Below are 26,560 nucleotides of genomic sequence, written 5' to 3' on the forward strand. Positions count from 1 at the left end.
ATTTTAAATGGCTGACACCATTATTATCCGCTTCTGCTTCCACAGAGTTTTTAAGGTCAAAGAATAACCAGATAGCACAAAGGTCAGATGACTGCGCTGCATTCATTGCATTACAAGCACTTCCTCTTCTCATCCGCCTGCCTCCACCTTGTCTCAGTGTTTTCCAGGTCCTTTACTGGAGCAGAAATTTCTTCGAGCCTTCGCAGATGGCTGCAGCCTTGATATGAATATTTGATGGCCCTTATATATCTCCCTTGAGGGCTGTGAAATATTAAAGCGCTTTCTGGTGGCCATTTAGATTTCTGAGGCATTCAAGATAAATAACAAAATAATTAGACATCACACTGAGATATGAAAAAATGTCGAAATGGATTTACTTGTGTTCTTGAAGCATTTTCAATTTTCTCTGAATGTGTAAAATTGCATGAGTGTAGACGGGGCTCAGATGAGGCAGTCAGATGATGTTTACCATTTTGCTCTTAATAGAGGGACACGAGTATAACAATGTGGCATTAGCTGTTTAATTAGTTAGAATAACATGAATAGATAATAAATAATAAATAAAATCTAAGTAAATATGTGACCATTTTTGGGGGGTAGCTATAGTTAGCATGCCAACTGTAGTTTTAAAACAGTGTTACCAAAACAAGAGCCAAACATGGCACTCCTTTCCTTTCCACCCAAGGACTCTGCAATTTTGGCAACAATAAGCCATGTCTATTCCAGGTCGACTGGCACCACACAGCAATAGGTGGGGGAAGGGCTGCACTTTGTTACACTATGCTTAGGGAAAACTCTGGTAACCATGTTTTGGTGTTTGAGTAAAAAGACTTTGAACAGCTGAAATAGTGACTCACAGAGTTTTACTGTGTCTGAAAATGTAACTTTTTAAAATGTTGACATAGCTCGATAATATTGATCAGCCTTTGCTTCTTTGACAGCACCCTTGTAAGAACAGTGTATGAATTTCTTGAAATGTTTCTTTTCAGCGAGACGCCAAAGGACAGTACCTGTTTGACCTCATCTGCCACCACCTCAACCTCCTGGAGAAAGATTACTTTGGCATCAGATATGTCGATCCAGACAAACAAAGAGTAAGTACTTTTCTATTTTTGTGCTTTTTTTTCAATTGAAAGGCTAAAAATGATTTTTAAAAAGCCTCCTGCTAACATGTAAACAGAAAACATATTTTTTGGAAACATCTTCATCTACAAAGTCTGTTTGTTGTCAATTAAAAAGTGTTATTTCTGTGTGCAAATTGGAAGAGAGCTGCTTGTATTTTGAAAAATTAGTTTTTTGCATTAAAAAAAAAAATTTTCATTTCCTATGTCAGCACTCTGGTGCAGACCTCTAACTGTGTTCCATCCTGTGCATGGTCTGATCTGTCTCGGTGCAGAGATGCAAGTTACTCTGAGAAACATCTGTTGATGCTAAATGTTAAAAAGATTGGTACATAATCTTAAATAAAAACCGGATCCAAACGACAAAAAAATGCTGTTTAATTTGTGGATGTCAGATTCAGTCTAGTTGTCAGTTCAATCACATTGCTACACATGCAGTGAAAAGACATACCTGGCTCATTTTGGACTGTTATTTTATGAAAAATATTAAGAGTCTTTGTTTATGCGGGTGTGTGTTATTATTTTTTTCTTGTATAATTTTGCCTATGTTGATGCAAATTACATAACATTTGGCTGAGTTGTGTGCTTATGGTCAATTATTTTTTTCCTCCCCGCTATTTTTTCTTTTTAACTCTTTCATATCGACTCTTTTGTATGCTGAGTTAAAATAAATTGAAGAATTTGTGTGTCTTCTGCCTTTTTTCCCTTTCGACTCAAATTTAAGAGGTGTGTTGTCATTACACTACTATGGCAATTCGATTTCTATTTTTTCTTTATCTTTATTTTTATTCCCTGCATTTGAAATTCCTTTAAAATATCATGTTCTGAAGTAGCCGCATAGTGTCTGTTTTGGCTGTAGAAATGGTCCCTTCTAAAAATAAATAAATAAATAAATTACTCTAACAGCTTGCTTTCAGTGGTTTAATGACAATTTTTCCACCACATAAACATGCAGGGCAGGCTGGCAGATCTGCAGGTTAATTTTCGATGGCAGAGAAAGGTCATCTCCTTTGACTGATAGACAAATCAGTCAGAAAAATAAACAGACTCATATAAAATTGCAGGGTTGCTGATTATCAGTTTATTCTTTACTGTTGAAATGTGAATAGATCGTAAGAGCTTGAACTATTTGCGCTCTGAGGCTTCTCTTTCACCTGTTTGAACATCAGCCAGCAGAGATTTAAAGAAAAAAAAGACTATCAGTAGAATGCTAGTAAAAGATATAGCATGTTTGTTTTTTGAAAATAACCTCACGACGCAATGCCCTACTGATTACCAACTCATTAGGCTCAGCAGTGTGAAAAGACTTGCTCATCTAATTACTTTTTAGATAGCTTTCTCTGAATGACCTGCTGTCTGCATACAGGCTGGTGTTTTAGGAGGTCTTCATAAACAGAAGGCAGGGAACTAAAAGTAATTTTGATGTAGCTTCCAGCTGGCATAAAAATCACAATCGACTGCTGAGCAATGTAATGTAAAGAAAGAAAGTTAGGCAGTTAAACTCTATGTTTACTCTGTTTTTATATTTTTTCTCTCTATCTTTGCAGCACTGGTTGGAGTTTACAAAGTCTATTGCCAAACAAATGAAGTGTGAGTATTTTATTCATGTTTGCGTTCTCATGTTTTATTTTTACCACCATGGGGGAAAAAAAAAACTGAATAAGGACTGATGAGAGTAATAATTTATCATTCGTCCATGCAGAAAACAGATGTTGAGGTAACGGTAGATTATTTTTGGCCTGTTCTTTCAGCCCAGCCACCTTTCACCATGTGTTTGCGTGTGAAGTTTTATCCACCAGACCCCGCTGCTCTGAAAGAGGAAATCACCAGGTAGGATCTAGCACGGCTTGCTGTGCAACAATTAGGGGGCAGTGAGGTTAGTTCATCTGTGATGTTTACATGTTGATACACAAAATCAATTACAAAGGTTTTTGCCTATCTGGAGGAGGCGTTTGATCATGAAACGAAAAAAAATACACACGTTTTCAATTCAAGATGTAGTAAGAAATTTCAAAAATTAAGGAAATTATAAGACAATTATTGCCTTGACTGTAATTCATTTCTTTTTAAAAGGCTGTTCATCACATTTTTAAGACCACTGGTCTTAAAAAGTCAAAATGTGCTCACACATCTGGCTTTGGTGTCGTTTTCTATCCAACATTCACACTCAAGACTCCCTGATGGCAAAATAAAAAAAGGCTTTCTGTCTTTGAACTTTGCAAGGAATTTTGAGAGTTCTTCATTGCTGCTAAGTTTGGGCACATCAGGACAGTCATTTAAAATTAGTTAAAAGATCCTGAAGGCGCCAGAACAAGAAAGTCAAGTGGAAGACCAGAAATGATGTGGCCTGTGTAGAGCTGAAGGGTCTAGCGGGGTGCCAGAAGACACAGGCAGATCTTCAACCCAAATTAAGACCCTGACTGATGCCGACTGCAGCTTAATAAATTTAAAAGTAGAGAGAGAAAGGCTTAAAGATCAAAACAAATCTTCAAAGACCTCATATCCTCCCACGCCACAAACTTGTCCATTTGGACTTCAGAGGAGCACCAAACATGGGGGAATAAAAGGTGAAAAAAGGTTTTGAAAATAAAAGATTGTCCATATAGCTTTTCACATTACTGGTGTGGCATTGTGACCCATTGAAACCCATTGAAACTGATCCATTGCAGGTTTTCTTAATATATAAGCAGATAGAAATATAGAGTATATTTCAAGAGTGCTCATTTAGATTAAAATCTTTGACAGTTTGTGTTATTACAACCACAAACTTCAATGTATTTTATTGTTGTTTCATGTGACGGACCAACAGACTGCAGTACAAAAGTGAACTAAAAGGAAACCAAGCATTACATTATTTGAAAAGTGTGGCTTGCTTAGTTGAATCGGTTGATGCTGAGTTAAAAGCAGGTTTAGGTTATAAAAATATTCATTCAAAAATATTCATTCATCAGATGATGTTTAATCCATCATCTGATGGAGGAAAGAGCATAGTGAAGCATAAACAAGCAACACTCGGTCATCCGTCTACACGCATGGATTGGGTAAGGAGAGCCTTAATCAATACTCTAGCGAAGATGCTCACAGCTCAGGTGGGAAAATTGGCTGACAGGACAGCTATTAGTTGAGCAGTTTACAAATTTGGTGCTCATAAAGAAATGATCAGAAGGAAGTGATTGTTGGGAGAAAAGCCACAAAAAATCTCTGTTTCTAGTTTGTCACAAGTCATGAAGAGAAAACTGCAGAAACTCTGGTCAGAAAATTGAACTGACTTAGATTAAAGTATTTGAACGTTCAAACAGCTGATGTCACTCTTTCCAGAATTTATTTGGAAATAAATACTGAAGGTCATGCATTTCCCTTAGATAGGTATTCACTACTTTGTGTTGATCCGTCACAAAGAAAAACCTACAAAGGGTATAAATATGTTAACATTGCCACATATCGCCCTGCTTTTATTGCCCATGTTAGAGATCACCTTAAGGCTTCATGGTTGACCATATCTGAAGCTACTGCTTTAACTGCTGGCAGGATCTTTGTTCAAGAACATCGTGATAAGCAGGACGGTAATTTGTTGCTTATTTTTGCCCACTTTAGAGATCAAAAAGCCCTGCATGTCAGCAGAGTAATAATAAATAATGCATGGCTGTTTTGCATACACCTGGGCAGAATTGTAGGCTGTGACTACATTATGATGTAATTTTGGGCATTATTATTTACTAAGTAGTGAGTTAAAAGTGCAAAAACTCTCACATTTATTACAGATGTATAAAATTAGATCCTAAGAATGTCCTAAGAACAGCAAAGTGAGCCTGTGTGCAGTGGATTTAAAGTCTTTACGTTGCGTAGTGATGGAGCTCCTTTTCGCTGTTGCACCGTGTGGCATCTCTGACAGCTAAGCAAACTGCTGTGAGGAGTGAGCCAGAGCAATACCGAGCGCACAGATCCCCGCAAAAGCACATCCCTCGACTCGTTGCCACGCAATAAAATCTCTCCCTCACAGTTGAGCTCTTCTTGATGGAGCAGAAGGCTGGCAAGAGCGACATCCCCACTTTTTCTCCACCCATCTGTTCTGACTGGAGGCTCTCAACGACGTAGGATCACGAAGCAGATAAATGCCACTTTAAATTTTACAGCTGTTTTTGTTCGCTTTTAAAGACATCTACAATACCAGCCACGGCCAGTTTTATATTGACATTTATAACTTACTCGGCATGTCAGGTATGCGTTGAGGTAAGCTCCTTGGGTGATACACACACATTACCTTGTAGCAGGTAATTACCTCAAGTTGCATCATAGATATTCAGGAATTAAAGATTCTTAAAACCCACAGGGGACACCGGCTCCTTTCCAGTTACATTTTCACGGCTCCACGTTTTATTGCTTTGGCCTTAAGAGACGATGAATCTCAGGTGTATAAATTAATCTTTGCCAGGAAAAAGATAAACATTAAAATATGTTGCAGATTGAATCTAAAAACAGATAATCACCCAACCTAATTAGAAATCACCATTGACACATATGCTTTGCTTGAATGTTACAGAAACAATATGGAGACTATTTTCCTCAGAATTTCCCGTCTTGAAACTCCCTAACAATATTTTCATTTGAAGTTATAAACATTTAGTGTCTGCAGCAGATTTTGCATCTATGACAACATAAATCTAGTCATGTGTGTTTTCATTTTGCCCCGCAGATATCTAGTCTTCCTGCAGGTTAAGCGGGACCTCTACCACGGCCGCCTACTTTGCAAGACATCAGATGCGGCTCTGCTAGCTGCCTACATATTACAAGGTGTGATAAATTGGTAGAACTGTCATAAAGCCAGTTTATTTTTACTTGAAAATCTTACATTGCTAAATTCTCCATGCATATATAAAATGAATATATATGTAAATGTGTTGAATTTCCTCTGCTTAGTTTTATGGTGAACTTGCTAAAAAAAACAGCATTTTTTAATTTATAGTTACATAAAAATATCATCCTGGAAAAAAAATTTAATAAAGACCCAAGATTCACTCACCAAAAAACCCCCAAAGAACTGACTAGGGTAGTTTGCTGATGTAGCACATAGTTATTAAAATGCAGACAGTCAGAATACATTTAGAAATAGTCACTCACTAACTAACTGTCCTGTCAGGATTTTATCTCTCAGCCTCTCTCCAACTCGAACGCTTCCATTGTGTCCATATTTAGCAGCTAGCTCAAGATGTGTCAATGCAGCTGAAGTTACCAGCCAGTAGTCCCACATATTTTAGGTAGCAAAGGCAAATTATTATTTACCAGGCCTTTCAGCTGAGCAAAAATGGGAAAGACAAAACAAAATATGTATTAATAAACATATGTTTTATTGTTTCTGAATCTTAGTACTGCTTTTAACGCATGAGACCATTTGATATTTGATGTCAGTTGTATAAGTAATTAAGATTTTAAATATTAGAACAATTTTCTGAATCTTTTACCATTACAGTGGCATCCTACATTGGGTCTTTTGTTGTTTTTCCTTAACTTGCCATATTTCAGGTCTGAATTTTTAATTGTTTGAGGTAAAGCTCCACAGTATATTAAGTCAGTATGTGCAGTTTCACAATTGCAAAGGACAGTTACAAAGTGACATTTTATAAGGTGCAACATCTTATGAAAAAATTAAACTGTGTTTTCCAATCTTAGTTTTGGCATCTGGATCAACTTTCACTGTCTTTTATGCCCATGACTGATATAGATGTAGATTATCAGTAGAGCTTCAGCACTCTTTTAATAACTGAAGCTGGCTCATAGTAAAAAAAAAAAAAAGTCAAATTATCACCATCATTTTTCCAAAAGGTGCCAGTTAATTTCAGCTGACTGTAAACAGCTGTGAACATAACAATTGCACAGGAAAAAGGAAAATATTTAGAAGAGATACAGATTTTTTTTTCATAGTTGAAATGACTTCTGATAGCTGACTGATTTTACACAAGTTAGATTTTACAAAATATAATTACATAGTTACCACATAGCTAATATTGATAATGTTAGATATAACATATTACCTAAGTGTCTCAAAATAAAATAAATTAGCTGCATGTTCACAGTTATTATCATTACCTTTCTTATTTTCTTCAGCTGAAATCGGTGATTACGATCCTGGGAAACACCCTGAAGGCTATAGCTCCAAGTTCCAGTTCTTCCCCAAGCACTCGGAGAAATTAGAGCGGCGAATTGCTGAGATTCACAAGACTGAGCTGATGTAAGGTGACACCAGTCGAGATCCCTGTGCACCTGGGTTCCCACTTTCTCTTCTCTGTATCACAAAAGAGAAATCACATGGGGACCCAGAGTTCACAGCTTCCACCTGACCAATTCCTTATCTATTATTTCTTCACTTTAATGTTTGCTGCTGCAATTACATATTGGTAGACATTAATGTACTAAAATTGCATGACCTCCCATTGCTCTAAAAGCCCAAAGAAACATATTCTTAGAAATGTTACAGTTTCATTTTATTATATTGTATATGTAAATCTCCTAATCTTACAAGTTGAAACTGGCAGATTTTTCTACAAAGACTTGGTTATAATATAACTCTTTTAGGACTGATTGCCTCATTCCAAAATAGCATTCTGAATTTGTTCATATTTCTGGAATAAGTTTCATTCTGCACCTGCTGACGGCATTAAGCTGTCCAAAGCTTTGCACAGTCCTGTACTCACACTACACCGTATGCAGTATGCTTATCCCAGGGGACGAATACAAATACTGGGTATGGATTTAGTCCTACGCTGCCCTCTATTGATCATTTATGGTTGCAGTTTTCGTTCATTAATAAAATGCATTTTCCCTTGGTTGCCTTTGTAAACACAATTGTGGAAAAAACATATACGGATGACTATTCAAGCAAAAGCGATGCATAAAATGGAAAAACAAGGCCTACAGTCTCATCAATCTCCTCAGTGTTATTTTGCCAAGATTCAAAATAAGCAGACTAAAATCAAAGGTGAAACCTCCAAGGCAGCAGGTTAAGCCTTATTTCTTTTTCCTCAAGTATATACAGTAGTTGTGACATTTGAGTGTTTTTTTATTTTTATTTTTATAATATAACCCAAGTTGATTCTACTATCAGCATCCATCAGCAGCAATGAAGTAGAGACGGTGAATATACACAAAATGTGAACACAAACTGTACTGTAAACATTTAAACAGACTTGTTCAGTAAAAATATAGCTTATTTATAACTTAAATGTATAGCTTTGGTATATTTAGGGTTGTTTATGTGGTTTGTTGCTAGCTGTGCTGGTTATAGTCTAGTATCTACTATGAGGATCAGTCCTGGTAAAAGTATCATGATTGCATCCATACATGCTTTTCCCCTTTTTTGTGGTTTGTTTTTCTCAGAGGTCAGACTCCTGAAACATCAGAGCTCAACTTCTTGCAAAAAGCCCAGACTCTTGAGACGTATGGAGTAGACCCTCATCCATGCAAAGTAATCTTTACAGAAAAAAAAAAGATGAAATATGAAACTATTCAGGCTTCCTTCTCAAAATTGTGTTCTTCTTTACTCTCATACTGGTTCGGTCACTCTGTTTTCTTGCTTAAACTAAACCACGGATTGTTTTCCCCTCAGGATGTGTCTGGGAATCCTGCTTTTCTGGCTTTCACTCCGTTTGGATTCACTGTGCTACAAGGAAACAGGAGGGTCCATTTTCTGAAATGGTGAGTACAGCTGAGCCACTATTTAAAATTCTGCGAACAGAAACTATTGCATTTAGACTCTGACTTTGAATCAGTTTATATTCCTCAGCTGCATTACACTGTTGCCTTTTTCAAGAAGAAAAAGGCAACAAATAAATAAGGAGTCAAATAAAAGTAGCATGCGTCAAAGTTGCTTTTAACAGTTACTGTTATTCCCTGACATTTCAGCTTTTGTCTGCTCTTCCTAATTTGCTATTCTTTATTTATCTACCCATTCATCCCTTATTTATTCTGTCTCTACCTCAGGGAGGAGGTAACCAAACTTAAATTTGAAGCAAAGACATTCCATATATATGCAACTCAGAATGAGGTATGAAAATTCTCCATGAAAATGTATCCACACAATCTGTGCAACACCGAAAGTCAAATGAGTTAGATTTTTAAAAACACCCCTTCTCACTTGTGCTTCCTTTAAAAATACAGATATGAAGGAAAATATTGTAATTTTGTTTTGCTACAGGACAGAAAGATTATACTTACGTACTTCGCACCCACACCAGAAGCCTGCAAGCATCTGTGGAAGTGTGGAGTGGAGAACCAGGCCTTCTATAAGTAAGTGACAAGTTATAGACATGTAAGATAATGCAGAAAGATTAAATAATACAGCCCAATACAAAGTAGCACACGGTTGTGAAATGTAAAGTAAAATAGTCCCCTGTTTTCAAAAACCTTACGGAAACAAGTTCTTGACAGACATTAAAGAGGTTAGTTAGGTTACAAAATAATATTTCAAACTTTCAACATCTCACTGAGCACTGTTCAACCCACCATTCAAAGATGGAAAGAAGTACAACTGCAAACATACTTATTCTCTTAAACTAGCAAAACAGGCCATGGAACCAACTCTGGAGGAGCTGCAGACATTAACACCTCAGTTTAGAGAATTTAACGACAGACCAATTGGTGATTGTGCACCCCACATCTTATTGAATCACTACAATACGATTTGTAAGAAATACCAGATATCCTGTTTCTTCCCTGGCATAATTATGTTGCACTTTGATCTGGTTACAACCAGACAAGATATGAAAAAAATTATATTTTGTCTGGATATGAAAAAACTGTGGAAGTGGTGTGAATACATTTGTAGAGCTCTGTATATTGGATTCATTTTTTCCATTGGCTCACAGGTTGGAGAAGTCAAGTCAAGTTCGTACTGTGTCCAGTAGCAATCTCTTCTTCAAGGGTAGTCGCTTTAGATACAGGTAAACACACAGTAATTATGAATAAAATACTCATAAAAAGCATAATTACATTAGCATATTATCTTCTCCATGCATTTGACTGTCTGGAGAGGATAATATGGAACCAATATTTTAATCTCTGTTTGTAGTGGAAAGGTTGCAAAAGAAGTGATGGAACAAAGTGCCAGAATCAAGAGGGACCCCCCTGAGATCCACAGGTCACATTTTTATTTGTATTGTTGCTTTAATTGTGTTTGTGTAAATGGGATTTTGTATATTTATGTGTATGTATTTATTGTTTTGTTTGCTTGTTTTTGACCTCAGGGCTGGTATGGTTCCCAGCAGGAGCTGTCCATCTATCACTCACGGTCCTCGTCTGACCAGTGTGCCCCGAACCCGAAGGAGAGCTGTACACATCTCCATCATGGAAGGTAATTACACGCACACGCACACGCACACACACACACACACACACACATGCATGCATGAGGCTAGAGGGAAAACATAGCAGTGGTACGAAATAAAAGGAGTCACCACTTAAAGTATTACAAAGGTTATAGACTAGTTAGTGACACTTCAGACAGCATCACAACAACAGGATTGAACATGTGAGGGATAGTTTAGTTCTATTGGTTACTGTGTTAAAATCTTCAACATCATGTTTGCCTGATTAATACTTGTAACTACTTTTCACAGTGTTCTTCACAAAACAGTTTGAGGTCACATTGGATGAAGATCACCTGTGCACAGCAATTTTCAGGTCTTGCCACAGATTTTAGACTAGACCACATAGGTAGTCTTTGACTGAACTCATTGTGTTGTAGCTGAGGCTGTATATACTGATGAGGCCCGTTGACATGCTAAATAAATTTCTAGCTTAATTTGTCTTCTGAATAGTCTCCAGCTTCCCTGCTGTTGCTGAAGAAAAGCATGGGTCTGGTGTGTTCAGGACGATGCGAAGTGTTGGTTTTCTCAAGCAGCGTAATGTGTGATGGCCAAATTTCATCCTCCTCATGTCACCTTCTTCTGCATGTTTAGTGTTTCCCTCACAAGGCTTGTAATAAGCCTTTAAATAGGACTAATATTGGGTTTCTTTTAGCAATGGCATTCCTCCCACTGCTCTTCCATTTATGGACTGACCCAACTAATAGTGGCAATGTTGACAGAACCTCTCACCTGAGCTGTTAATTTATGCATCTCCGCCATAGTTACTCTGGGCCTCTTGGCTTCTTTTGTGATGAATGCTTTTGGTAATACACGTCTACATCAAGCATAGGGTCTTTTTAACACAACCTTTTAAACCACACACACATGGTGTGTATTCTTTCTCTGTGAATACATTCTGAAACATAAAAAAAACCCTGAATGGCACCGATCAACCTACTCCCTCAAGCATTGTTTTTGCCATGAGAAACTCTTGCAGTCACTTTATAAAGGCCATTTACTGCCCCCTCTCCCATCCAACTGGCTATTAACCTTTGGTTAATGCTTCCATTGAGAGTTTTCCGTTTGTTGATCAGCTTGTTCAGGTTAATAAACTTTTAGCTAAGTCTATTTGCAGTGCTGAGTCTTTTATCAAACAAGCCTTCCTCTTGTCAGAGACTACAGGGTTTCACCAATCACCTAAATATTCCTACAATGACCCGCCTGTGTTTTGTTGCTCTGGTATTTCAGCTGGTAATAATATCACAACTTGAAAATAGCTCCTGCTGTCAGGGGTCATGCTGTCTATGTCCCAGCTGACAGCAGGGAGGAGGGAAGGGGGACTGTGGAACAAGCGGGGAGCATTCCTTGGCCTTGTCTGTCACTATCTGACCGCTCTACGATTCGTCTATCTCTCCCAGCTTGCTGGGCAATTTGTGTGACCAACCGAGCAGAGACGGGGGAAGGCTGTTCACTTTCCCATCTACACTCGGAGGTACAGTCTGACTGCAGGAGGATAAAATCAGCAGAGGCAACAAGAAGAAAGACAAGGTTAAAAGAAGGCCTGAGGAGCTGCACTGAGGTTCTTTCTTTGAGTAAAATCATGGTGAAGTGTCTTATCCAGATCAAGACCAAGGTGAACGTTCACCTGCGTATGATCAACCATTGTTATCGGGAAGTTAAGGTGCGTGTGCTCTCTATGGGACCCAGACTCCTGGGCAAAGCTCTGGGGGTGCTGCCACTCTTCCCAGCCCTCCCTGGAGGATCTTCCACCTCAGGGTCTGGTTCTGGGTCAGGACATAACTCCAAATCTCCGTCCAGGCTAGCTGTCCCACCCTCCTTTCATGGCTACAGTCAGCCACAAGCCAACGCTGCAGGTAAAAACCCAGCTGGTTGTGTTTTCTATGGATTGTTTTTTTCTGATGAAAGAAGACTAATTCAGTGATTGATCTGATCATGTCAAAAATTAAAATGAGGGAAAAATAAGTTTTGCACAATGCAGTGGTGTCCAAACTTTTTCCACTGGGGACAAAAAAAATGGAGAATGACACTGGATGCAGCTGAGCCGATCAGAGGACTGAGAACAGCAGCGGCAGAGAGCAAACAGGCGGCCTGAAGCGAGCTGAATAATAAACACAAAGACAGAAAGAAACTAAAAACTGAGGGAACACACTCATCTTAGAATCCAAATGCACAAAGAACAGTCAAAACTGTTGCTGATGCTGGTGATGCTGTTTAAAGTAAATACACCCACTTTAAAATTGCATTTTTTTTTCTAATTTGATGTGAAATGTTTTCAGTAAAATTATAATAAATCTATTTCATGTATCAGGAAACAGATTACAAAAAAAGACACAGAATTAACTGCACTGTGAAAATAGTTATTAATTATTGGAGAATGTATAGAAGAACAGTAACATTTAAAAAAGAAAATGGGAGTTTCCAAAAATACAACTGGTCCTGGAGAGTGACAAAAAATGAACTTTAGAAGCTACAGAAATGTATGTTTACTACTGACTCTAGATGTGACAAAAATGTCCTGTTATTTGTATCTCAAATAAGCAGTTGGCTTAAAAAGATGTATTTTCTTCTTCAAAAAAAAAAATCTAGCTAAAATATTCAAAACCTTGTAAGATACTATGTTACGTTGTGATGAAACCAGAAATGTATTTGTATCGCAATTTCAAATGCTCTAAATTACACGACAGACAGTATTTGATTTTCTCAGACAGAAAATCAAATAATCTGCAAAGCATTTACAAGAATAAACAGACAAATAAATTAAGAAAAAAATCAAAAACTGAAGGCTGTTTGGATCCAAATGCATAAGGTTATTCTCCATCTCAACTGTCTGAATTTAAATACCAACACTGTCTAAAAAAACAAAATGAGAAATATGAAAGACATAACATGAAGAGCAAGAGGCTCGGCAAACTGTTAATTTGACAAAAAATAATACGTTATAATAAAGCACAATGCCTATGCCTAGAGTTTCATCAAAGTCATTAGAAAGTGAAAAATGAAACCACAACAAACCTGTCACAAAAGGACATTGGGCCAAAACTGCAACCGCAAAAAAGATTAATTATAGAGGAGGGAAAGGAGTCAAGGGTAACCATAAAGGAGTGTTAAAGCCACACAGCAGAGTCAGTTGTTACCATGGGGCTACTTTAAACTTTAAATTGCTTGGATAAACGGGTTTCTACAAAAAGAAATAACTCCCCACAGACAAGGAAAAGGCCAAAAGGAAGAGTTTAGATTGGTATCTTTTAAATGACCAATTATTCCAACAATAAGAGCATTCAAGTTTTTAAATGGCAAATATAAACATGTCTGAAAACTGCCTAATTATAGCTCTAAAGCAAATCTGATTCAGACTTGGTGTCATGACAAAGGACTGCTGCACATCTGAAATCATCCATGTGCAAAGCAGCAGTTGAGTTTAAAGGCAGTGAAAAAATTTAACCACCTAATACAAATGTGATTTTTATCAAATGCTAATAAACCCTTCTAATACATTTACAGTCATATTTTACAATAACTGCAGCAAGTCACTTGATTCAATATCGGAAATTAAACAAACGATGAAAATCAGTGCTTTAGAAGAATGTCACTTATATACCGATGGAATATGTTCACAGAAATATACAAAAAAGTGTAATCATATTCATAAGGGAAATATTGTCAGCGGTTTGTAATGAGCAATTAGTTTCTCTGCAGGCTGGCTAAAATGTTCTAACTTACAAGAAATCAGAGCGTTGAAGTCAACCTTGTCTTGCCTTGTTTTTATTAATTACACTGTAATTATCAGGTTGATAACTTTTTAATTACACCAAAGTGTTAATAAAACACTTCCTTTGCATTTCTAAGCCATCAAAATTTGTCACATCAGCAAAACAATAGAACCAGTCCATTATTACCACATACATGATCATCTAAAATAACAATCACCCAACTTTTTGTGTTTTCTTTTCATTTTAGTTACCACTAAAAGAAGACTACATGTGTACACTTATCAGGAACTTTATGTGATACATTTGTTTAATTTCTTATTAAATAGTGAATCAGCCAAAAACATACCAGCACTATTGGAAAAGTTTTGCTTGTCTGATGGGTATTAATTTGAGCTTTCATGTAAACGGCATGGCTAGAATTTGGTGCATCAATGGTGGTGCAATGGCAGATCTTATGCCGTTCTTAATGGACATAGTGAAAGAATTAAAAACAAATAGGAGGGTTAGAAATTTTGACTTTACATCCTTGATTGAAATCTCACCACCGAGTTTAATTGGATAATCTCTGAATCCGTGTTTTCAGGATTAGAGTCTCTTCGAGACAGCGCCCACTCCACGCCGGTGCGCTCCGTCTCCCATGGTGACTCCTTCATGTCCAGCCGGGGCCACCTGGAGGACGGGAGCGAGGCCAGCACGTCAGGAGTGATCTCCGACGAGACCTACAGCCCCTCGGACAGCGTGCTGCCCACTCCTGTAGCAGAGGACGGCGTGGAGCTTCCTTCAGCTCGCCATCTCAATGGCGCACCCTGCAGCATCGACGAGGAGAAGGAGTCGGAGGCGAGGGCTCTGAAGGAGGGGCGGGGGGGGGAGTTCAGGCCCGGCAGGAAAGCACCGCGCACGGTCCGTAGCAGGCCTTCACAAGGCGCTGATGTAGAGGATCTTAACAAGTTCGTGTTAAGCGTGCTGCGCCTGTTCCTGGTCACCATCGGACTGCTGTTCGCCCTGTTGCTGCTGCTCATCATGCTGACCGAGTCCGACCTGGACATAGCCTTCCTGAGGGACATCCGCAAGACACCAGAGTTCCAGCAGTTTCACTTCGAGTATTTCTGTCCTCTCCGGCGCTGGTTCGCCTGTAAGCTACGATGGATGGGCGGTTTTCTTGTTAGCAAATGAGGTGAAGTGACGGAGGAGAGTCCATGACTTAACACAGACCTCCGGGGACAGAGACGGGGCAGTACAGGAGAAAATAAGAGGAATGCGACAGCTTTGTTTATATCGGCTCTGCTTCTCCCAGGAAGGAGTTCCAGTCACAAGCCACAGACTGCCGTGATTATAATGTATGACTATCACTACATACGTAGGAAAAAAAAAATCACACTTTATTTTAGAAATCCAGGTCATTTTAAGGTATTTTATTTTTACACAAAGTCACAAAAGCAGGGTGAATCAAAGCTTTGATCAAAGTCGTTCAGGCTTCGCTTGTTCAGCCAGAGATAGTTGCCTTTATTTTTCTATTAATTTATACTTCATATCATTACTGTGAGAGAGGATGACCTGAGACTTAAGGAATGGTTATGAAGAGAGATTAAAAAAAATAGAACAGGTGATTAGTTTGATCAAACCAATAATGACCTGAATGATAATCACCTCGATAATTATTGGTAATCCTTCATAAAAATGTGCAAAAAGCCTTGAATCTTTCACTGCATTAGCATAATTTTATACATGATCAGACGTTTAATCGAGTTTTAATTCACTTTTTTAGCAGTGTAAAACAAATTCATTTGTAATATGTACTTGGTTTTATTTTTTATTTTTTGTAAAATCAGCTGTGCCAAACTTATTGTCAATTCTCATAATCCCTACAAAATATAAATGTAATAGAAGCACTTTTAGATTTTTTTTTTTTTTGGTTAATGTTTTGGAAACTATAATTTATAATCAATAGTTTCCAGGTCCTCAAATTAAAATGATTTTCTAACGTATTCAGTGTGAAATTATGCTACTTAAAAGATAAATTTGTTTCAGGGCTTTTTGTGCATTTTTACCAACAGTCCCCATAAAAGTTGACGGTGGTGTTTAGGCTGCCAGTAGAAGACATGTGCAGGGGTGAGAAACATCATAAAGTGATTAATTAAACAAGTTTTGAACCAGATAATCTGTTTATACTCAGTTAAAACAACTACATACAGTTATTCATCATCACTTTATGATTCAGAGTGATGCGGGTGCTACCCTGTGAGCTGGTTTGAACAATGTTTGTCAGTTTAACTGTGTCCATGTTCAGGTGTTCGTCAGATGTTCTCACATGATCATTTTAGTCCAAACCATACTGGACCATCAAAGTCTACAAAATAAAATAAGCTTTTCATAAGAATACATATAAGATATCCAAGTTATAAGTTTACTGCTTATTAAATAGGAGCCAAATAACACAATCAGTTTCCGTGTGAAGAGTTGGTGCCACTTTGCTGTAGTTTGAAGGAAAAACTAATGTTGTGGTAGTCAGGTTTTTTGGTTAGTTCTCCTCTCAAAATCTGTAGAAAGTTCATTTTGATGTGCAATAATGTTACAAATCCAAAATACTTTCTACCTAAGGAAATTTGACTTTGTAAAATTTGAAAACTTTGTGCTATTTTCCCACAGTGTTAAGAGATAGTTTTATGTCAGAACCCTACAGAAGTGAGTCATTTAAGTTTGTGTTACCCTGCTGTTCCTAAAATCATGCATTTATTTTAAGGTTTAGTACATTTAAATCGTGTTTATTTTTGTACAAATTGCCGTCAGTTTAACCTATGGACGCCTCCTCACAGTGGCTGCGACATGTTTTTACAACAAAAAATGTTTTTAAGGCACTCATTAGAAAGCAGTCATTGTTTATATCCAACACGTTGTTCATCGCCACACCTACCAAAGAAACCTCTGTTGTTTCACAGCCTGTTTGCATCAACAGATGAACGCTCTTCTAGTCTGCTGACTGTCTTCAGCCTTATTACTCTGATTTTTTGCAAGCAAACCTAAAATGTGTCTTTATTTTCCAAAAAACAAACAAAAAAAAAACAAACTCCAAAAGTCAGTGTTCACAGTCAAGTGTTTGTCCTCAGGATGAAAAAAAAAAAAAGCAAAACATAAATGCTGCGTGCCAGTGAAGTGTATTAGCAGATGTGGAACATTATGCTTTAAAAAGAGACACGATATGATTTTATTGTTTGAGAAATTCTAGATATATACAGGTAAATAGGATCGATGGTTACTGTGTAATTTACATTTTTTCCAAATGAAAAATCAACCTTTCCTAGGGACAGCGGTATGAATTTTATTGCTTTTACATGGTTAAAAAATATATATATTAACAAATTGCTGCTTTTTACTTTGTAGCTCTAGAGAGTTTCAGTAACATACTTACAGTGATATTTGTGCAGTTGAAACCATGTTTACATACACTAAATAAAATAAAAAAAAACTTTTAATTTTGTCTGACATGCAGTCAGATGAAAACCTAAAGCTCCTGTGTGGATCTTCTCTGAAGCTGATGAGTGTTTATATCCACAGTGAAACAAGTCATGCACCACGATGGACTGAAAGGCCACTCTGCAAGGGAAAAGACCTTACTCAAAAAGCAACATTAGAGAGCTAGTTTGGATCTTGCAAATATCCATATTTGTATAAAAAAAATGTCCTGTGATGAAACTGAAATTGAACCGTTTGGCCATAATGACAATTGTTCCCACCGGAGAAAAAACAAAGCCAATGTTTGAGAATTACAGATCGACTCAGTAGCTCCAATTATATCAGGGGGAATGGGCCAAAATCCCAGCAAGCTGCTTACAGCTTGTGGAAAACATGTCAGTTTAAAAGCAATGTAACCACATTTTAAGGTTCTTCTGACTGTGAAGAAAGTTAAAGTGAGAAAATGATCTCATTCTGGCCTTTAGGAAAGATTTATTCTGTTTTTTTTTTTTTGTTTTTTTTTTTTTACACAGTCCATGTATACATCTGGTTTCAACTGCACATTTCAGTAGGCTACTCGTATTGAAGCTTTAATTCAGTTTGGACCAAACAGGATTATAAAAACAAAGAAATGGCCAATCAAGCAGGAACATTTGCTTTTTGCTTACATTTGTGTTTATGTGTAATAAAATGTGCTAAATCAGGGGTGCCCAAGTCTAGTTCTCTAGTCAAGCAAATTGAGTTGGAGAAAGAATGCATTTAAAAGTAAGCGACTAAATTTGGACACCCCTGTCCTATAACAAAACAGGACTAAATGTTTCAGATTCTGTAGTAAAAATGTCCGACTTGTTAAATGCAAATATTTGCCTTCAAGGCTTGCTAAACATTTACGGTGCATCAAAGAATACTGTAGAGGCATGTTTGGAACAGATTTTGGTCCCTGTTCTTGGAAAAACCTTTTAACGTAAAATCCACTTTTGTTCTTTGTCTTCTCTATAAATCGGATTCATTTATGCAATTTGATTAAATGCAAAATGTTTTTTTTGTGAAAGTCTGTTTTCAAGAGTTCAAAAGGAGAACCCATTGAATTCTCACTTGCCTTTAGTACAAATTTTATATATTTTATTGCAAAAAAAAAAAAAAAAAATTACTGTGTCCACTTGTACAATGCAGTTTGATTTGTCCAGGAAGTTAAAATGGATAATTGAATGTTTCAAACTTGAGCTGGCACATTACCTGGAGTATCAGTTCAGCTATCAAGCTACTAGCTTTCTTCTCACTGAAACATGTCGACAGGATTTAGGTGTCAAACACGTTCCTACTGTAATCTTTCTTCTTGTATTGAAGTCCAGCACACGCCATTGTCTCTGTAAGCATTATGTTCTGCATTCAGTTCCTCTAAACAAGATTGCTTTTTCCTATTTTTGACTGAAGACTAGTGTAATCTGTGAATAAACAATATTCATACTTTAAATCTCGTAGTTGATTTAAATGCAGTTTAAATTTTACAAATAAAACATTCAAGAACATGGAGAACTGAATAAAAACATTGATTACCAACTTATAATAAATAATTCAGGTCAACCACATAAGAAAATTTTTGTTTAAAATTTGTCAAGCTGCTGCACCCTTGAAGTGACACAGAATTTGGGAATACAATTATCTTCAGCAGTTATGTTCACTGCATAACTTTATTGCTTTTATGTAAACGTCAAAGATATAAACATTAAAAGACAAAACAGTTCCACAAACAAAACAGCTGACTTACTGCATTTTCAAACTTCCGTAACTTAAAAAAAAAAGTGCAAAATTTTTTGTTTAAATATGCTGAAGTACATGGTGGTCTTGTTCAAAGTAACAAATAAACCACAATAGTCACATTTCTGTAAAACTAAGAAGGCATGTGGTCAAATCTCCCTCCAAAATAAGCCTTAAATCAACAAGACAGGTTTCAAAGAATGAGGAAGTCATCTTCTTTATAGAGGATACAACATTAAAAAAAAGTTCTGAAGAGAACAATAAAGGAATTAATATATTAACACCAAGAATCCATGTATGAGATGCATAGAAGCAGGACACAGGCAGTTGCATTGGCAACTCAGTGAACTGTGAACAAAAGGGTAAAAAGACCCTGAGAAGTCAGACTATGAAAGTCTGAGCAACAATCTAAAAAAAAAGAAAAGAAAAAAAAGCTTGTTTTTTTAAAAAGGTGCAACACATCTGGAATGGACCAAGTACAGAATATAGATACTATTTGTTAAATTGGCCCATTTTAGGACCCTTCTAATTATTTTTGGCAGCATCTTTCCTACATTACTCATCTCATCCAGGGATCATGGTTGAAAACTCACTGGCCTTCGTTCCAACTGTGGAAGACGTGCATGCGTCCTGATGAATTTCCCCCCAGCAGAGCATTTCTTGTGGGATGAAAGGCGGTGACGGACAGCACCGTGCCAAGGTTCTCATCCATGAAGGAGTGCAGTAGTCGCCCGCTTTCGTGGAACACCTCCACCCGCCGGGGTCTTTTCATACTTCCTACCACAAAGCAGTCCTCCTGCTTGGGGTCCCACACTGCCGAGAGTTTCGACAGCCAGCGGCCCGTCTGCATGTCATGACTGCAAATCCAAGAGGTAGAAACATGCTGCATAGTTAGATCAGGACCCAACATGAAATACAGGAAAATATTTAAAATGCAAATAAATCCTGAACATACCTGATTGATTTAATCAAGGGAGTTTCAGCAGTCAACGAAGATGTGTCGTATATCCTATAAATTTAATAAGAACACAATAATATAAAAGACAGTTTCTGGAATATTTTAAGTATTTATACCCCTTAAACGTCTTCATTTTCCTGGCATGTTACAACCCATAGCCCCAATGCATTTTATTGTTTGAGAGATTTTTCTGTCATCAGACCAAATAAAAATGTTAAGTAGAAAGAAAATGTTACGCTGCCTTCAGTTTTAAAGAAATATAACCCAGAAAATCAGAGTATCCAATAGCCTTGACAAGTCCTGAATTATTAAAGTTTAACAGTGTGGTAAATAATTTGTGCATATTGTACAGTTGTTCTGTGAAGGCCTCAGAAATTTGACATCAATTAGCATAAAGACCAAGTGACAAACCAAACATTTCAGTGGCAAAGACTAAACTAGGGTAGGCTCCACAAAAAATAAGTTTTCACCACCTCAGAGAAAACATACACTACACGTTACCTTGAACACACCCACTCTATGTTGGAGCACGGTGGTGGCAGAATCAGTCAAGACTTAACTGCTTTTTGCAGACATTCTCCATTCAATCAGACTGAGTTTGAGCCATCAGGTAAAACAAAAAAAAAACAATAAGTAAAAGCTCCACTCTCTAAATGTGGAATGCCCAACCCAAAAGACATAAAGCTGTGATTGCAGTGAAACGTGGCTCTACAAACTAGTAGCTTTCCAGATTTTTTACTACATTTGAAAAGCAGATATTCTTTTTCTTCCACATTACAAAAGTGCTCCAAATTGTGTCGGTCCATCACATAAAACCCAAAAAAATTCATTGAGGTTTGTGGTTGTAACAGAAGATGTGAAAACCCTCAGTGCTTTAACAGCTTGTTTGCTTCACCTTATGTGGTTGTCCAGACATGAGGTGAGAACTCGGTTTCCAGTGCAAGGTGAGAAATAAGCACTGGTGATGGTTAGAGCGTGCCCATTCAGGTGAGCCACTGCCTTGCTTTGGGTCTTCTTCAAGTATCTGCAGTCATAGATACCTACTGTCCTGTAGACAAAAAAAACAAAAAAAAAAAGTTTAAAAAGAAAACAATCTGATCATGTGAAAAAGCAAAATGGAAACTCAAAACGATGGAAGAAATCAGTGATGCAATAATTACCTGCTTTCTGCTGCAACAAAGTACTGCATCTGGAGAGGATGGACGTCTACACAGCGAACAGCCTTGGTGTTTAGGGAGTGAAGAGACTCATGGGAGTTTCTTCAAGGACAATGAAGTTGTTATAAAGACGATTTACTGAGAAAAATTACAATGTTCAAGAGTAAAACAGTAAATAAAAAAGAGAAACAAACATGAACACTTATTGTGAACAATGAAGCCTTACCCTGGAGTTCGCCTGTCGACGATGGCAACCTCTCCAAACCAGTTCCCTACCAGAAGGGTTGAGCAGTCATGTGACATGAAGGCAAACGTTTTCAGGCCATCATCAATGTCATATACCTGGAACAAAAACCCTTTCACATAAGGTCTGAATATCTTAGCAACAGAAGGAGGGTAGAGTTACCAGAGGGATGGATAACTTCAGAATCAACATTATATTTTTGAACAAATGTGCTTGACGGTTTATAACTGTACGTACATCATCAAATACGGCCTTCTCTACATCCATGCAGCGCAAGGATCCGTCGTAGCTGGCGCTCAGCAGCTGGTTAGGGTGACACCTGGAGAACGCCATGCTGCCCACCGGTCTAGAGTGGGGCTCAAAGAGCAGAACACCGTCATCGCCCCATTCAGCACCCTGATGCGCAGAAAAATGAATAATTACATCAAACATGTATGAAGAAAATTGTTTAAATATTGGCCTGGAAATAAAGAGAGTAGAGTGTGGTTGGGATTATGCTGAAGACGTACAGTATGAGCTGGGACTGTATGCGATGCATGAATGTGTCAAAAAGGACACATCTTTATTTTGCTTGTAGAAGGAAACCCAGAAGGTTTGACCCAAGTCAGAGTTCAAAGGCAATGCTACACTGAAGAATAAACTTCTGGATTTGAAGATAAGAAATGCTTCACATTTTCCTTCTCTTGTTATTGTGGCACTTAGCAAATAGATAAAAATGTTGTAATTCTAACTGATCCAAAAAACAAGAGAAGTTTGATCTGATTAAACTTCAAGCAGTGAGAAAAAAAAAATTAATTCAGTGTATGTGAACTACATGAAGAAGTTAAAATATCTTAAAAAAAAAAACATTGTCACGAGAATACTAAATCAAGATTTAATAACAATTACATCCCTCTGCTATGCTTCCCGTGAAAGTGAATTATAGATCATTTCAAGGTCAGAGGGAGTTTCAAATATGCACACATATTTAATAAATTAAGCCTGAAAGATATCTCCCAAAGCCGCAGTACAGTTTCTAAAAAAGTAAAAATAAAAATCTGTTGATCCACGGTAGGGAGTGGCTTATGATTGTTTTAAATGGTTTAAAATAATTAAATAAATTAATGCATTCTCTTAAAGTGCTAAAAAAAAAAAACAAGTAGCCAAAGGACCTCAGGTAAATCATAGGGAGCTGCAATGATCAACACTAAGCTGGGAGAATCTGTAGGTACTAAAATTAGTCCTGCAAGTAGTAAGTCTGGATTTTGTGGGAAATTGGCAAGAAGAAAATTGTTGTTAAAAGAAAGCTGCAAGTCCAGCTTTTATTTCAAATTATGACACATAAAATGTTAAAGGGGTGAGAAAACATTTGCAAATCTTCATCTTACCAAGGCAAAAGGGCAACTTACCATATTCCACAGTCCTATTTTTCCCCACTTGCCTCCAGCAGCGAGCAACAGGCTGCTGCTGCAAGGATGGAAGGCTGCAGAGAAGATGCGATCTTTCACCACTTTGACCACATCGTCCTCCCTCATCTTAAGGCTTTTCAGAGCAGAAATGTACCTGTGTTCAGACATTACAGTCATTTATCATTTCCTGCCAGGAGCAGAACATCTTTGTCACCCGAGAAATTGTCAAAAATGCACTAAACATTTAAAATAACAAAAACTAAACATAATCTCACTCTTTTAAATCAAGCTTCCTCTGCTCCTCCTTTGAGTCCTGTTAAAAAAAAGTCACTGTTTCAAACCAAAAACCAAGACAAAACTTTTCTTTTCAGATTTTATATCAAGCTGAAATCATTTGCTTCTTAAGTTTTAAAAGAAAATCAAGAGAAAAGTTTTGATATCAGAGTAAAACATATAATTCTATTCCAAAAAAGGTTAAATCAGAACAATAAGAAGGAAACGTATGTAATTCTTACCTCCAAGCAGAGCTGTCGAAGCTCTGGTGGCAGCTTGAAACCCCCTTCCTGATTTATGGGATTCATGTGAAGAGCGCCACTGGGCTTCTTTAATACCCTGGCCTTTAGTGGAAGAACAAGAAAAAACTAAATAAGTAAGAGAAAATCCAGAATGCAATACACAACTACTGAAGGGATTTCAGTAGTAAACATTTATCACATGATACCAGATCAGGGTGAAGCGAATCAATAGGTTCTTTGGGAAGAGTCAACTTCTCTGCTGGTTTATTCTGAAGGCGTAGGGATTTACGAGGGGGAAGTGCCTCCTTAACAGCTGACTGAGGCCTGCAAATAAATGTTAAAATTAAAAATGTAAAAAAAAAAAAAAAAAAAAAGAGCTAGGACTGGTAAAACGTAATGCAAAAGCTTGCCAGAGAATATTTTTACATCAAAAAAAATAAATAAATGAATAGTACTTTGAAAGGCCATGGAACTTTGGCAAATCATGCCATTTAACAAAGTTTGCATTTTAGCAACCATTGCTGACTGAACCAAAATGTACCCAAATTTCTTTCAACCAGAAAATAATTTAAAGTTGAATTCTGAAATGAGCAGTCAGAGTTTTAGCTGACCATACCTCAAACCTCGCTGCGATGGCTTTGGTCGTGTGGTCTGATGCAAATCCTCTCTGGCCTTATGAAAAAAATAAAACACCAGTTTTATTTCTAGTCAAAAAGAACATCTGGAACAATCTCTACAACTGTCACAGTGAAACAAATCTGAAATAAAGCTGCAAGCAAGTTGTTGACATCTTCAATAAAAGATGAAAAGCACCTTGATTCAGGGGTTCAATATTAAAGACATGTTGGACCAGAGTTGCATATTTACCAACAATAAATGCCTTTATTTTGCTATAAGAATACCTTTGATTTTATGCATTTTAACTACCGATATGAATTCAAAAGTAATGCATCATGTTTCATCTGGCTTAGATGCACTTGAGGTTTAAAATTCAAATTTTATCTTTTTATTACCCAGTAGCTTGCTTGTGAACGTTATGATTTAACAGAGGAAATGTTATCACAAGACAGTAACAAACCAGTCGATCTACCTGGAGTAAGTTGATGGAGGACAGAAAAGCCTGGTTCTTCTTGATGTTCTCAAGGCGCTCCAGTTCGTATGCAGACAGCCCTCCATCATTCTGTTATGCAAAGACACCATATTGACATCATCCGTACATTCACACACAGAATATACGTCCACCATTACATCTGATATAAACGTAAAAAGTTTGGTGTACTTACCGTCTGGTCCAATTCATCTTCGTCCTTTATCCTCTTCTTCTCTGGCATTTCCTTTTTGGTTTTTGCTTTCTATCGAGACAAAATGCGGACCTATTACCGAACAGATTTCCAACATAACTGACTAAACCATTCCCTGCCTGAACTTACTTTTTTCGCCACCGTTTCATCTGCCATGTCTGGAGAAAAGTCGAGCCGTTTAGGGGCGACAGCCCTCCGAGATGACCGTCGGACTGTTGCATTGGTATCTGGAGTCAAGTGCTGTTCACCGGTGAGCAGAGAAATGTGTTACACAAAAGTTCATCACATAAAAAGAGTCACAAAGAAAGAGAAACAGACAGTTACTGTACCTTCATAGTAGCTTCACGTTTTGTTTGTCTGGTAGACATGTCCTTACACTCAGTAAATTGGGTGAATAAATCCCAGCTGTTAAAGCTGATTGCACAGCTGTGGACTTTAACATTCACACTAGACGGAGACGCAAACTGTTTGCCGCCACACGGTGTATAAGTTTTGTAACAAATCCCTCCCATTTCTCTTGTGCAACAAGAGGAGGAGGAGTAGTAGCCTGCTTCTTCTTGCTTTGCAATGGCCGTGTTAGCAAACAACAATTTGACGCAATACCACCACCTACCGGTTAAGAATAGGAATCAGCGCATGCAAGCTAAAAAGAAACACTATATTCTGAAATCTAGTTAACATCGAATAACTCGGAAAAATAACACAATTTAAAAAAACAATCTAATACCACACATCTACAGAAACTTTCTTAAACGGCTTTTTTATTAGTTCTGTTCTTTTGTTCTTCTGGGACTATTAGACTTTTGCATGGAATGGAAATATCCTTTATTGTCCCACAGTGGAGAAATTCCAGAGTCACAGCACCAAGTTAATATAACGTCAGTGGGAGCGTCCATATTCACAAAACAGGGAAACAAAAAGAAGAATAAGAGAATACAGTTAGGACAAATATACAAGAAAAATAATATTGTGCAGTCCTTTAGAGAGCTGTATACAAAGTCATTAGTACCATAAAAGTTCAAAACAACAGACTATTTACATTAAGTGAAAAAAAAAAAAAAACATGCTGAAACTATCTGATGGAGCTCTTCAGTTCTGTAACAAATTTATGGATGAAGTGGAAGACATTCAGTACTTTATCAAGAGTTCTTCTGTCTTCCACCACCTGCAATAGATCAAGGCAGCATCATATGACAGAGATGGTCTTCCTGATTAGCTCATCTAACCGTTTCCTCTCACCTGTAGATAGGCTGCTACTTCAATTTACTTACTAAATCATAAAATATGACAAATGCCACCAGCGAATCAAAAAAAGGTATTCAGAAGCGACTCCTGCACTCCAAAACCTCTCAGCAGGTCTGCACTGATCACTACTGAGGAATCTGCTATATCTGACCTGCTATATTTTTTGCACATCTTCCTGTATGTTTGCCAATATATTTAATCTTCAGACTTGCTACTAGGACAGACCGCAATGTTCTCCCTGGTACAATTTTGATAAAAGAAACTAAAGATAATGTATCATCTAGCTTTAGGTTTCTGACATAGTCTTGTCACAAGATGGTGCTATTGCACATTGTAAAGTTGAAATGTCACTAC

General features: G+C 37.4%; 2 protein-coding genes across 2 annotated transcripts in view; one reads left to right on the forward strand and one right to left on the reverse strand.

Moving 5' to 3' along the window:
- The window catches only part of frmd5b (FERM domain containing 5b), a 57,066-nt gene extending 37,952 nt beyond the window's left edge, over positions 1–19,114 (forward strand). Inside the window, exons 2-14 of the mRNA XM_015008324.2 lie at positions 990–1,094; positions 2,669–2,711; positions 2,873–2,951; positions 5,815–5,912; positions 7,224–7,347; positions 8,493–8,580; positions 8,722–8,810; positions 9,096–9,159; positions 9,310–9,401; positions 9,980–10,054; positions 10,183–10,251; positions 10,358–10,464; positions 14,774–19,114. Of these exons, the coding sequence (XP_014863810.1) occupies positions 990–1,094; positions 2,669–2,711; positions 2,873–2,951; positions 5,815–5,912; positions 7,224–7,347; positions 8,493–8,580; positions 8,722–8,810; positions 9,096–9,159; positions 9,310–9,401; positions 9,980–10,054; positions 10,183–10,251; positions 10,358–10,464; positions 14,774–15,363 (1,623 nt within the window). The 3' untranslated portion in view covers positions 15,364–19,114. The remainder of the gene's footprint in view (positions 1–989; positions 1,095–2,668; positions 2,712–2,872; positions 2,952–5,814; positions 5,913–7,223; positions 7,348–8,492; positions 8,581–8,721; positions 8,811–9,095; positions 9,160–9,309; positions 9,402–9,979; positions 10,055–10,182; positions 10,252–10,357; positions 10,465–14,773) is intronic.
- A 185-nt stretch (positions 19,115–19,299) lies between these two features.
- wdr76 (WD repeat domain 76) lies at positions 19,300–25,511 on the reverse strand. Its single transcript, XM_015008323.2, has 15 exons — positions 25,291–25,511; positions 25,091–25,201; positions 24,944–25,012; positions 24,751–24,840; positions 24,277–24,332; positions 23,867–23,984; positions 23,661–23,762; positions 23,421–23,458; positions 23,146–23,299; positions 21,995–22,153; positions 21,740–21,855; positions 21,517–21,615; positions 21,252–21,404; positions 20,354–20,407; positions 19,300–20,255 (listed from the first exon to the last, which is right to left on the reverse strand). Exons 1-15 carry the CDS (start codon positions 25,471–25,473, stop codon positions 19,988–19,990), a joined length of 1,770 nt encoding a protein of 589 aa, XP_014863809.2. The 5' UTR covers positions 25,474–25,511; the 3' UTR covers positions 19,300–19,987.
- Positions 25,512–26,560: the final 1,049 nt, after the last annotated feature.

The sequence above is a fragment of the Poecilia mexicana genome, unplaced genomic scaffold (genome assembly GCF_051168715.1).
Source record: "Poecilia mexicana isolate PSO_F unplaced genomic scaffold, ASM5116871v1 scaffold_3, whole genome shotgun sequence".
NCBI classification, from domain to species: Eukaryota; Metazoa; Chordata; class Actinopteri; order Cyprinodontiformes; family Poeciliidae; genus Poecilia; species Poecilia mexicana.